This window comes from Loxodonta africana, chromosome X (assembly GCF_030014295.1).
Source record: "Loxodonta africana isolate mLoxAfr1 chromosome X, mLoxAfr1.hap2, whole genome shotgun sequence".
NCBI classification, from domain to species: domain Eukaryota; kingdom Metazoa; phylum Chordata; class Mammalia; order Proboscidea; family Elephantidae; genus Loxodonta; species Loxodonta africana.
This window is the reverse complement of record NC_087369.1, coordinates 71,662,324-71,675,725: the sequence shown is the minus strand read 5'-3', so window position 1 is coordinate 71,675,725 and position 13,402 is coordinate 71,662,324. Positions and strand designations below refer to the sequence as shown.

Below are 13,402 nucleotides of genomic sequence, written 5' to 3'. Positions count from 1 at the left end.
AGGGCTCCTTTTGTAAACTACTATAAAGTGTTATTATTATCCAGAATAGTATTCTATACCCATCTGGCACTCCAATTATTTTTGCTGTTGTTTCTATAATTCCACACAATTTTTTTTCATAGTCTGAAGCAGCCACACATACTAAACAACTAAAAGAAAATGCTGACTCTGCCACTTGCTACGTGTTTAACCTTGGACAAGAAACTTCACCACTTTGGGCCTTTGTTTTCACATCTGTGAAATAACAGGCTTGGACTATCACTGATCAAAAACCAAACCCATTGCTGTGGAGTTGATTCTGATTCATAGCCACCCTGCAGGCCAGAGTAGAACTGCGCCATAGGGTTTCCAAGGCTGTAAATCTTTACCAAAGCAGACTGCCCACATTTTGGTTAGCAGCTAAGCACTTTAACCACTGTGCCGCCAGGGCTCCTTGGACTATCACTAGATGATATTTATTTATTTGCAGTTTTGTTTACCTATAATTTTCATAACATCAAATTCACTTGTTTTAAGTGTAAAATTCAACGATTTTTAGTAAATTACAAAGTTGTGCTAACATCAACACAATATAAAGAACATTTCTATCACCCCAAAAAGAAATCTCATATCCATTCCTCATTTAGATAATCTGTTGAAAGATCCTTTCTAAATTTTATATTCTACATGTCTAGACTTAGAAAGCTTTAGCAGCTCTTTGCTACCTACAGACCCAAGTTTAAATTCCTCAAAGTAACATTCAAGGTCCTCTACAGTCTGGACTCAAAACCTAAGTCTCCACCTTAATTGCTTACTGCATTCTTTTCACTCCTTTGTTCTCAGTCTCCTGCCTCTGAGTGTATGCTCCTGTAGTTCCCTCCTATGAAGCCCATCCCACCCCATCATCCCCAATCTTTGAAGAGTCAAATCCTGTTGTTCAGCTTAAATGCCATACTCTCCATAAAGATTTTCTCATTTCACACTCCCCACGCTCATCTGGAACTGGACCTTACCTTTAAACTCCATCAGTATTTCATTTGACCCTCTCATGAAAGTTCTCACTTTCATTTTTGGATCTTATGCTCTGCATCTCATCACCTTACTTAAGAGTTCCTAGAGGGTAGCTGGAGCCCTGGTGGCACAGTGGTTAAGTGATCCGGCTGCTAACAAGGAGGGTAGTTGCTATGTCTAAGCCAGTACATATCCTCAACAACTCCCAATGTGGGGCTTTGTAAGTAATGAAAATGATGATGATGACGATGATAACTGGCAGCTGAATTAAGCACCTACCATGTGCCAGACTCTGGTCTAAGCACTTTTACAAATATTAATTCATTGGATCCTTTTAACAACACTGAGGTAGCTATTATTATTATTGTCATCACCATTTTATACATGAAAAAAACTGAAGCATAGAGAGGTTACATAATTGCCAAGATTGTAAAGCTAGTTAAGTTGTGGAGTTGAATTTGAATTCAGGCAGTCTGGCTCCAAAGCACACACTCTTAAACACTACTGTAAATCTCCAACTAGTTGAAACTCAGTAAATGTTAACTGAATAAATCCTAATAAGGTTCCATTCCAGGAAGGAAAGGTAATTAAGAATTTTAGGTGCTAACTGACCCAACAGTGATGGGGGTAGGGAAAAGTACAAAGAACAAATTGTGACACAAACAGAAGAGTTACTGAACTTTAAGGTAGGCCCAAGGTGTTACAACAATTGTAGTTGAACCCTAAGGTTATAATTTAAAAGGACAGTTCCTCTCATATACAGGTGAAAAAAAAAAGAAATACAGGTGAGAGAGTATAAATTGATAGTGTCTAGTCTAACTGAAGGTAAGCCTATCCTAAAAAAAAAAAAAAGCCTATCCTATGACCCAGAAATTCCACTTCCAAGTATATCCCCCCAAAATACATACTTATACCCATCAAAAAGATGTTCTATTTATAATAAATAGTCAGAATTGGAAATGTCCTATCAACAAAAGAATGAATAAATAATCTGTGCCATGTTAATAAAATGGAATATTATACATCAATAAGAATGAATGATCTACAACTACAAGGAATAATATGGATGGATCTTTCAAACATAATGTTCTGCAAAAGAAGCCAGAAACAACACAGTTTATAAAGAAAATGTTCTACATTCTAGTTTGGTAAGTAGCATGTGGGGTCTCAAAAGCCTGTGAGCAGCCATCTAAGATACTCCACTGGTCTCATCCCTTCGGGGCAAGGAAGAATGAAGAAAACAAAAGACATAAGAGAAAGATTAGTCCAAAGGACTAACGGACCACATCTTCCATGGCCTCCATCAGACTGACTCCAGTACAACTAGATGGTGCCCAGCTACCACCACTGACTACTCTGACAGGGATCACAATAGAGGGTCCCAGACAGAGCTGGAGAAAAATGTGGAACAAAATTCTAACACAAAAAGAAAGACCAGGCTTGCTGGCCTGACAGAGACTGGAGAAACCCTGTGAGTATGGCCCCTGGATACCCTTTTAGCTCAGTAATGAAGTTGCCCTGGAGGTTCACCCTTCAGCCAGAGATTGGACAGGCCCATAAAACAAAAGGAGACTAAAGCGGCACACCAGCCTAGGGGCAAGGACTAGAAGGCAGGAGGGGACAGGAAAGCTCACAATAGGGAACCCAAAGCTGAGAAGGGAGAGTATTGACATGTCGTGAGGTCATTAAACTAACGTCATAAAACAATATGTATACTAACTGTTGCATGAGAAACTAGTTTGTTCTGTAAAACTTCATCCTAAAGTACAATAAAAAATTTAAAAAAAAGAAGCCAGAAACAAAAGTGTACACTGTACGAATCTATTTAAAGTACAAAAAAAGTAGGCAAAACTAATGTATGTTGTTAGAAGTCAGGGTAATGGTTACCCCTGGGAGGGGTAGAGACTGGAAGGGGGTATGAGGAAGGCTGCTGTTAATGTTCCGTTTCCTGATCTGGGTGCTGATTACACGGGTGTTTCCAGCTTGTGGACATTCATTGAGCTATAAACATATGATCTGTGAGATTTTCTATATGTATATTATACTTCAACACATTTTTTAAAAAGTCTTCATGAGAAAAGGACTCAGGCAAGAGGCAAAAATGAAACAGTCACTTTTGCACTTAACATGCAGAACTAATGGCTGACAAGCTCATGGTTATCTCTTTCTCCTGAGACAGATAAGACAGATGTCTCTCCCTTTTGTGGAAACAGTGATTTAACCAGAGGGAGGCCATTTTAATCCCTAGTCATTAGTGCAACCCTGATCCTTCCCAGAAACTTATAATAATAAAAGAAAAAAAAAGACTTATTACAGCATACCACCTGTGGGCACTCACAGCCCTTCCAGGCACCAAAAGAATTGCCAATTTTGTTTAAAGAACTAGATCTTCATTTTTATTCTAAGACTCACAACATCAGGCACGCACTACAAATAGAGTCTGCCCAAGATGCCAATTTAAGTTTTCTTAAGCACTAACCCCATCCCCACACCAGGAGTCTGAAACCAAGCACTCCTATCTTTATCAGGCAAGTCATTCTAGTTTCCACACCTGTAACATGTGAATGATAATAGTATCTCCCTCAAGGTTGTTGTAAGAATTAAAGAGCTATTTCATGTAAAGTATTTAGCATAGTACCTGCCACACAGTTAAATATTCAATACTCATTAGCTGCTATTATTATTCTGATATGGACCAGTTAATGGTTTCTCCTCCCTTTTCATTATCCCACAGCCAGCCCTATTTATAACTTTAATCCCCCAATAGGAAGATTTTAATATTTTAAATATTTACATATTCAGGGACAAGGACAATTCTGCCTCCCCCTCTCAGATCAAAAGAGAAAAAGTATTAAGTAAACTGATTTTGAACTGGGCCAGGAGCGTGGCCCAAGGTTAGGTGGGTAGGGTGAAGAGGGAGTCTGGATAGCAGAAGCCCCTTTGTTGGCACTGCCTTCCCATACCATGCCAGTGAACCTGGAGCAAATGACATGACCTGGAAAGGAAAAGATCCAGAAAAAGGTAAGGCTGGCTGCTACAAGGTCTGTGGTTATCTTCACAGAGAAGAGTCCTGAAAAGGAGGGAGTCAGGAAAGGAGAGGATTGAAGGTTGGAGTTCCTGCTTTGCCCATCAAACAGCATAATGGTCTTAAGCTAACAAGTGGACAGAACACTTTTCTAATTACAAAAAAGCTTTCACACACATCCTTTTTATTTAATCCTCACAACCATCCTGTGAAGTGAGCAGGGCACATTTCATTATCCCCATTTGATGAGGAAAGCAAAGCTCAGAGAGCTTAAATAATTTGTCTACAGAGAGCAGCTAGTAGCTGAGGAGACCAGCACTCTAATTCAAGTCTTCTGGCTTCAAAATCCATGTTCTTTCTATTAAAAGATCTTGGACTTTGTGTGGACTTCAGTTACCCAGCCTGCTATAAATTGATTGAAAAAATTAAGCAGAGACTAGTTATTAACTAAGGAGCCCTGGTAGTGCAATGGTTAAGCAATAGGTTGCTAACCAAAAGGTCTGCAGTTCCAACCTAGCAGTCACTGGCAGGAGAAACATGTGACAATCGGCTTCCATACAGATTACAGCCTTGAGAGACAGAAAGGACCACATAAACCAGAGACTACATCAGCCTGAGACCAGAAGAACTAGATGGTGCCTGGCTACAACCAATGACTGCCCTGACAGGGAACACAACACAGAATCCCTGAGGGAGCAGGAGAGCAGTGGGATGCAGACTCCAAATTCTCATAAGAAGAGCAGACTTAATGGTCTGACTGAGGCTAGAAGGACCCCAGTTGTCATGGCACCCAGACCTTCTGTTGGCCCAGCACAGGAACCATTCCCAAAGCCAACTCCTCAGACAGGGATTGGACTGGACAATGGGATAGGAAAAGATGCTGGTGAAGAATGAGCTTCTTGGATCAAGTAGACACTTGAGACTATGTTGGCATCTCCTATCTGGAGGGGAGATGAGAGGGCAGAGGAGGTCAGAAGCTGGCAGAATGGACAGGAAAAAAGAGAGTGGAGGAAAGGAGCGGGCTGTCTCATTAGGGGGAGAGCAATTAGAAGTATATAGCAGGGTGTATATAAATTTTTGTATGAGAGACTGACTTGATTTGTAAACTTTCACTTAAAGCACAATAAAAAAATTTTTTAAAAAGATTACATCCTTGGAAATTCTGTGGGGCAGTTCTCTGTTGTAAAGGGTCGCTATGAATCGGACTCCACTTGATGGCAAAGAGTAGTTATTAACTCCTCAGTGTTCCTCAGCCCCAGATGGTAGAAAGAAAACTGAAGAAGGAGATGGGTCTGGAATAGAAAGCAGCTGGAGATGGGAAGAAGGGAATCGAGTCTGGAAAGGAAAGTAGAAGTGACTCTAACTGGGAAACGGCTGTAAGCAGCCGCCAAACTGGCCTAACGATGCCACCTCTTGGGTTTCTCCTCTGGCTGAGCAGGATCAGGTCCACTCTGCTCCACCCCCATCCTTTTCCATATCCCAGCTTGGTTGGAGAGTTGCCTTTTACCCCCAAAACCCACACGCGCACGTAGGGGACTGGGTGATCTGGGTAGCCTTCAGGTAGGTTAGGGGCAGGAGGAGCCACGAAGAAGGTAGGGAAACGCTGGATAAAGGAAGTACCTCTCCAGGCGGCGATCCCACGAAGGCTATTCGCCAAAAGCAGTTAGAGGTGCGGCCACTGTGTGGAGGATGCTGGGGTAAGGGTGTGTGCGCTAATGGCTGGGGTGCGAGGATTGGCTGGGGTCGGGGGGACAGGGGAGGGAGGGAGCTGGCGGGCGGGAGCCGAGCGCAGGGGCGGTGTCGCGTGAGGATATAGGTGCCGCAGACCACCTCTTCCTGCTGCCGCTGGCCACAAGCCGGTCCTGAGAAGGGTTCAGTATGGCCGAAACGCGGTGTGAACACAGAAGCAGAATGCGGGTCACGCCGCCCGGCTAAGCACCAATGAAGGAGCCCATGGCGCCTAACCTCGCCTAACTCTTCTCCTTACCTTGGGCACCGTGATGTGGTCTATGACCCCGGTTCTCAACACCCAGAGTCCTCAGCGTTACTTGGGCCGCTGCAGCTCCTGCTGTGTCTTTGGCCAACCATGGCTCCCACCACCTTCCTCTGAGTTCTGGCTCAGGCTCTAGTCACCTGACCCTCTCAGAGGGTCCAATCGCTACACTTTGCCCGTGGCTGCTCCCGCCATCTTGGTTCCTGGCAAACGCCCTTTTCTTCAGGAAGCTGACTGTTCTGATTCAGGTTCAAGGTTTGGCCCAGGAGTTCTTAAGTCCCAGACTGAGTACTGACACCCTTGGTACCCTCCTTTTTGATGTAAAGACGCCAGTTTCACTCCACTACTGTCTGATACTGCAGCTATGGTACCATGCAGAGCTAGCACAGGCTGTCCCATGCTGGAAACTGGGTTTCTGAAGAGCTACCTAACTGTGAGAACTTGGGTAGTATATTCTTTGAAATGGTCTATATGCATATCCTCCTCTCCATCCCCTCCTTTATATGTTTACTGCCATCAGCCTAGTTCATGCTTGGACTATATACAGTAGCCTCACAACATTTGTCCTCACAGGTATAGGAAGAGGATGAAGGGCCCACTGGGCCACCTCTCTGTTGAGTTACAGATAGGTATAGTCCCTCAACTGAACCTGATTTGTGATGGAAAAAAGAAAAGCCTTGGAGTTGGAAAACCTGGATTCTTCTCTCAGGTCTGCCACTAACCTGCTGTATGACTTTAGGCAAATTACGTCACCTCTCTGGGCCTTAAGTTGACAAATATTAAATAAGCGTATTGGCCACTCTCTCTAGAATCATTTCTAGCACTACTACTGTAATGGTATAGCTTGCAATCTCACCACCTGTCATGGATTGAATTGTGTACCCCCAAAATATGTGTCAACTTGGTTAGGCCATGATTCCCAGTATTGTGTGGCTGTCCTCCATTTTGTGGTTGTAATTTTATGTTAAAGAGGACTAGGGTGGGATTGTAACACCCTTACTAAGGTCACATCCCCAATCCAATGGAAAAGGAGTTTCCCTGGAGTGTGGTCTGCACCACCTTTTATCTTAGAAGAGGTAAAAGGAAAAGGAAGCAAGCAGAGAGTGGGGACCTCATACCTCATACCACCAAGAAAGCAGCACAGGGAGCAGAGCAAGTCCTTTATGTCTGGGGTTTCTGCGTGGAGAAGCTCCTAGTCCAGGGGACAATTGATGATAAGGACCTTCCTCTGGGCCAATGGAGAGAGAGGGCCTTTTCCTGGAGCTGATGCCCTGAATTTGGACTTCTAGACTACTAGACTGTGTGAGAAATTAAATTTCTCTTTGTTAAAGCCATCCACTTGTGATATTTCTGTTATAGCAGCACTCGATGACTAAGACAGAATTTGATATTGAGAGAATGGGGCGCTGCTCTAACAGATACCTAAAATGTGGAAGCAGTTTTGAAACTGAATGGATAGAAGACTCAGAAGGAAGTGAGGAGAACTGTTAACACCAGAGAAAGTGCAGATGGTGAGAAACAGCAGCAGAGGACCAGCAGCAGCAGTGAACTGACAGCAGCAGAACCAGGAGACCAGTGCCAGACAGTGCACAGGGAGCCGACTCACAGAGCAAGAGAGCTGAGTGCCTGTGCACAGGAGGCTTCCTGGCGGAGTGGAGTGCCTCCAGGCACTTATTGATGGACCCACTGGGCTTTGGAACACTTGCCCCGGAAGGGCAGATGTGAGCATGAGGCTCAAGGGTCAAGAGGCCAAGGAACACAGGAAGCCAGGCTGCCTCAGTCTCAAAAGGTATGGCCGCGATCTCTGGGGTTTCAAAGGGTGAAGCCATGGCCTCTGGTGTTTGTAAGGGTGGAGCTGCCACTCAGATGGACTAGGAGAAGGTGCACCTAAAGCTGAGGGAGCAGAGTTGCTGTCCCAGTAGGCCTGGAAATGCAGTGCTGAAGCCCAGGGCAGAGGGACCTCCACTCAGAATCCAGAGAGTGTGGCCAATACCTAGAGTCTGGAAGGCAGGGCTATTGTGTAAATGGTCTCAGAGAACAGAGATTATTTTCAAAGCCTTGAGAGCTAACGTAACGTGTTCTGCTGACTTGCTTAGTGCCTATTACACCTTCTTCCCCTCCAATTTCTCACATTTGTAATGGAAATGTCTAGCTTGTGCCTGCCTGTCCTACCATTGTACTTTGGAAGCAGATAACTTGTATTCTGGATTTCACTGATGAAGAAGAACTTTTGGATTTTGGACTTAGAGCTGATTTAAGACTTTTGGTATGATATGATGGGGTGAATGCATTTTACATGTGGCAAGGACGTGAATTGGGGGAGTCAAAGTTTGGAGTGTCATGGATTGAATTGTGTCCCCCCAAAATATGTGTCAACTTAGTTAGGCCATGATTCCCAGTACTGTGTGTTTGTCCTACATTTTGTGATTGCAATTTTATGTTAAAGGGGATAGGGCAGGATTGTAACACCCTTACTAAGGTCACATCCCTGATCCAATGTAAAGGGAGTTTGCCTGGAGTGTGGCCGGCACCACCTTTTGTCTTACAAGAGATAAAAGGAAAGGGAAGCAAGCAGAGTGGGGACCTCATACCACCGAGAAAGCAGCCCCAGGAGCAGAGCACGTCCTTTGGACCCAGGGTTCCTGTGCGGAGAAGCTCCTAGTCCAGGGGAAGATTGATGACAAGAACATTTCTCCAGAGCTGACAGAGAGAGAAAGCCTTCCTCTGGAGCTGACTCTCTGAATTTGGACTTCTAACCTACTAAAAATATAAAAATGTTTTTTTAACCTACTAGGCTGTGATAAAATAAATTTCTCTTTGTTAAAGCCATCCACTTGTGGTATTTCTGTTATAGCAGCACTAAAACTAGAGATAACCAATATACCATCCCCCTTACAAAGTGACTTCTTTCTTTCTTCTTTAAGGGTCCATAACACTTGCCAGATACACTCATTCGTCATATTCTGTTTTCTCCCCTATCCTAAAAGCCCTTCACTCAATCCATAGACCTATTATGCCTCAAGCTGTCCTTCTATCCTTTTCAGTCTTCTTCCTGGCAAACATCTCAAAATAATAGTCTATACTTACATTTCTACTTCTTCATAACATACTCACTCCTCCCCAGACACTACCCTCAAATGGCTCTTTTATATCATTCTGAGCTCCAATTGCTAAATCCAACAGTTCTCAATGTTCAGTGTTCATTCTCCATTTGTTTTGCAGCATTTAACACTGTTTATTCATATTCCTTTTTTAAATTCTTTCTTCCCTTGGCTTTTGTTCCCGCCTCCCTAACTGTTCTTTCTTTGCCTTCCCCCACCTCCTCTTTGTCCTTTAGCCATTTCCTTGGCTTCTGTCTTCCCATTCCTCTTCCATTTTCTTTTCCTTGGTAATCTTTACCTCTTTCACAAGTTCAACTCCTAACCCCTAGGAGGAGACTCCCAAATTTATGTCTCAAGTCCTGTGACTTTTTCCTGAGCTCAAATTTAGAACTTCCAACTGCTCCTTGTATATTCCTGCTAGCACATTAAAAGCATCATGACCAAAAACAAACTCCTTATTTTTCAACTGTATGGGATAATAAAAAGAGTGCATGGATTAGAGTCAGACCAGGTTCAAATTTTGTTCCTGTTATTTGGTAATGATACATGACCCTGAGCAAATTACACAACCTCTCTGGGCCTCAGTTTTCTCATATATAAACCTATTCTCAGAAGGTTTTGTGAGGATTCAATTAAATAATGGATGTCAGGTACCAGGAACAGTATAAGGTCCCAGTGAATATTAGTTATTCCCTTCCCTTCCTCAAATGGATCATTAAGCATTTGTTTTTCCCCTCTCTCTCAGCTTCTTAGTTCTAGATAAAATAGAGGCCATCAGGAAAAAAAAGCTTTCACATCCTTCTACTATCAAATCTGCTTGATGCACTGCATGTGAACCCACATAATATTCCTTCAATGAATGAACTGTTCCCATGCCTTCCTAAGGCAACTCCCCTACTTTTCCATTCAGTTTCATCCTCCCTTCCTGCTCATTTGATCCCTCTTTATCACCAAATATTCCACTTTACCAGATCATTTCTATCAGCACCAATCATTCTATAATATTTCCAATCAAAAAAAAAAAAACCTTTCTTGACCTCACATTCCTCTCCCCTGCCTACCACTCCCCCACACTTCCCCTCCACAGCATTGCACTTTACAGCAAAACTTTTCCAAAGATTTGTCTATATTCATTCATTGTCTCCACTTATTTTCCTCTCCTCCCATTCTCTCCTGAAACCACTCTAATCCGGCTTTGCCCCCACCACTCCACCAAACTGCTCTTGTCAGGGTTGCCAATAATCTCCACATTGCAAAATCCATTGGTCAATCCTCAGTCCTTTCCTTGTCGTCTCTGCAGTATTTGATTATTCCTTTCTTCTTGATACATTTTCTTCACTTGACTTCAGGGACACCACTCTCTCCAACTTCTCTGACTGCTGTTTCCCTCATCTTCCCTATCTCTACATGTTGAAATGTTGTCAGGGCTCAGACCTTGGTCCTCTTCTCTATTTACACTTACTCTCTGGGTGCTTTCATACAGTTCCATGGCTTTAAATAACCATCTCCAAACCCAATCACTTCTCACCCATTCACCCCTTAATCTCTTACCTGGAGTATTGCCACAGACTCCTAATGGTCCCCCTAGAATTCATTCTCTAACATCTTCTAGACTCTGTAATTTAGAGTGATGTCACTTCTCATAAAAGCTTCTAGTGGCTCATCTGGAAGAAAAAGCAAAACTTTTAGTCATGGCCTATGAAGCTTTATAAATAATCTAATCCCAGTATATCTTGATTACATCTTCTCTCCCTTTCTTTCTCTGCTGTAGCCATATTGTCCTCCTTGCTGTCTCTCAAATATGCCAGACATTTTCCCGCACCAGGAATTTACACTTGCTGTTACTTCTGCCTGGAGTGCTCTTTCCCTCAGATATCTACATGTTCACTTCCTCATCTCTGTCAGGTCTCTGATCAAATGTCAACATATTAGAAAATCTTTACCTGACCACTATATAAAACTACCACCAATTCTTCAGAATCCTCTGCTTTCCTCACCTGTTTTTTTCATAGTTATAATTATCACTTGATATGTTATAAATGAATTTGTTATTTATTATTTGACTCATGTCAATGTCACATGATGTCAGATGTCAGCTCCATGAGATCAGGGACTTTTTATTCTTCCTATATTTCTAAAGCCTAGAACAGGCCTGACATACAGTAAATAAAAAATACTTGTTGAATGAATGAATTTTTGGACTCGTCCCGGGTTTTCCCCACTATTAACATTAATCATTCCCCACAACATTCCCTTTTATGGCAAATTGATATCATTTTGGAAGAAATTGAAGCACAACTGGTGATTTGCCAAATGTTGCAGAAAAGTCAGGAGTCAAAATGGAACTGCACAAGAATAGAGAACGCCTGCAAATAAGAGGAATAAATCTGGAAGATGAAAGTATTAAGCTCATGAAATATTTTCAGTGAAGGGGATACTAGTAGCATCTATTTGTTTATTATTTTTGTGTGTCTCCCATTAGAATGTCAGCTCAATGAAGGCAGAGATTTGTCTTTGTTCTGTTCACTACTGTAACTCAGCGTCTAGAAAAGTGTTTGGCACATAGTGAGTGCTCAATAAATACTTGCTGAGTGATGATGAGAATAAATTACTTTAGACTCTCAGCTGGAGTGGGCCAGAGGATAAACTAGAGGAAAGAAACTAGAGACAGGGAAACCAGTTAGGAAGCTGTTGTCATAGTCCCCAAAAAAGCTGTGAACCGGTGAGTTCATGGGCTTTTTTACTTTATCCCTAGAACTCAGGGTACAAATAAGGTCTCAGCAAGATCAGCCAACATCTAAGATGCTATTTGCTACAGTAAATCTTATCTGCTGTGCTTTACATCCCAGACTCCACCTCAGTTATTGCCCACTCAAGTTCTACTTCCAGGGCTTTCTCACTATTGGGGTTTGGCATTCTTCCCATGGTTCCCCAGGAAAGCAAATAGGTGTATTTTTCCCCACTGTATCGCTAGCTAGAGACAGCCTCAGAAAGCTACTGCTACAGATCACCCATGAAGTAGGAGATGATGACTATTTAAAAAGTCACAAAAGCCTTTGTGACCTCACTCCTGCTCTAGAGTCAGCTTGATAAATTATAGCAAGGGTAGCTGGGACATAAATTCATATAAGTCACCAAGACCTCCACATTGCTGCTGAGGAGAGACCATCAGAAACAGACTGCATTTTTAGCTTATTTCAGTCTTAGCTTATCAGTCTTCTTGAACCAACTGCCAACCAGCTTCCTTCGGAGACCAACTTTTTAAAAAGCCCCTTTTCATCTTTTTGAAAAAGTTTACTTGAATCATGCAGTGTGTAGGAGATATCAGTGAAGAGGTCTGGCAGGACTGCATCACCCTCTTCCTGCAGACTGGGGTGTGCTGTGATGCAGCAATCATCACCAATTCCCCTCCGTGGTTATTAGCTTCTTATCCTAAAGGCAACTTGTTCCAGCTGAACCAGGAAGAAATTCAGATCTTGCTGGCAAAGGATGGGAGAGAGAAGTTGTTTCTTCAGGGAATCACCCTCGCGGGGACCAGATGCTTGGTGATCCGGGACAACCTGTACACTGAGGGCAACAACACCATGGACCTCCGTACCAAAGGCCAGAGTCGGGGCAGCCAGGCAGTGACAGTGGTTCAAATCGAGTCTGTGTACCTTGTGGTGATGGGACAAAAGGGAACAGAAGGAGGGCTTCTCAATGTCAAAGCTTTCGAGATGGCAGGTTACATCAGAGAGGCCGTTCGTCAACACATGGCCATATCTAACTAAATAAAAAAAAGGAATTGGTGTTTGACTTTTAATTTGAATTCAGTGTGATCTGTTTTACCTGCTAAGTTAATACGGTCTTGAAAAAAAAAAAGAAAAGAAACTGAGACTCCAGACCAGGTTAGGCAATGTGTATGTGTGTTGGGAGGGGATAGAGGGTTGGAGAGTGAATAGCACTTTCCAGGTAATTGGGCCTCTGGGCCTTTTTTATACCTGGAACCCCATATCTCCTCAGCACCTGAAAGGATACAGTAGTGGACTGGAACAAGAAAATCTTGTTTCTATCCCCTGATTCACTGTTCAATCTTGGGTAAGTGCCTTTCCCTCTCTTGGTCTCAGTTTCCCTATTTGTTCAATGAGGAGTGGACTATGTGTCTATTTCTGTTGGATAGTACTTCAAGCTCTGAAAATCTAGGATTTTGTAACAACACATATATTCTTCAAAGTCCAGCTTAAGTACCAACACCTCCAGGAAGCCTTCTCTGACTGCCTTAGCCCTTGAGGCTGATACTGATTTGAACTCCTA

The 13,402-nt window shown here is 42.9% G+C and overlaps 1 protein-coding gene and 1 long non-coding RNA gene across 2 annotated transcripts in view; one reads left to right on the top strand and one right to left on the bottom strand.

Annotated features, from left to right (window-relative positions):
• Positions 1–6,100, bottom strand: part of LOC135228920 (uncharacterized) — a 58,819-nt gene extending 52,719 nt beyond the window's left edge. The window contains exon 1 of the long non-coding RNA XR_010319791.1: positions 6,003–6,100. This is a non-coding gene — a long non-coding RNA (uncharacterized LOC135228920). The remainder of the gene's footprint in view (positions 1–6,002) is intronic.
• A 6,314-nt stretch (positions 6,101–12,414) lies between these two features.
• On the top strand, positions 12,415–12,879 carry LOC104846137 (profilin-1-like). The gene has a single exon (XM_010592771.1). The coding sequence runs from the start codon at positions 12,415–12,417 to the stop codon at positions 12,877–12,879; it is 465 nt and encodes a 154-aa protein (XP_010591073.1).
• The last annotated feature ends 523 nt before the right edge of the window (positions 12,880–13,402 follow it).

Bases quoted from the DNA above. Each gene is read 5' to 3' on its own strand.
- LOC104846137 (XM_010592771.1), top strand. From the start codon at position 12,415: ATGCAGTGTGTAGGAGATATCAGTGAAGAGGTCTGGCAGGACTGCATC.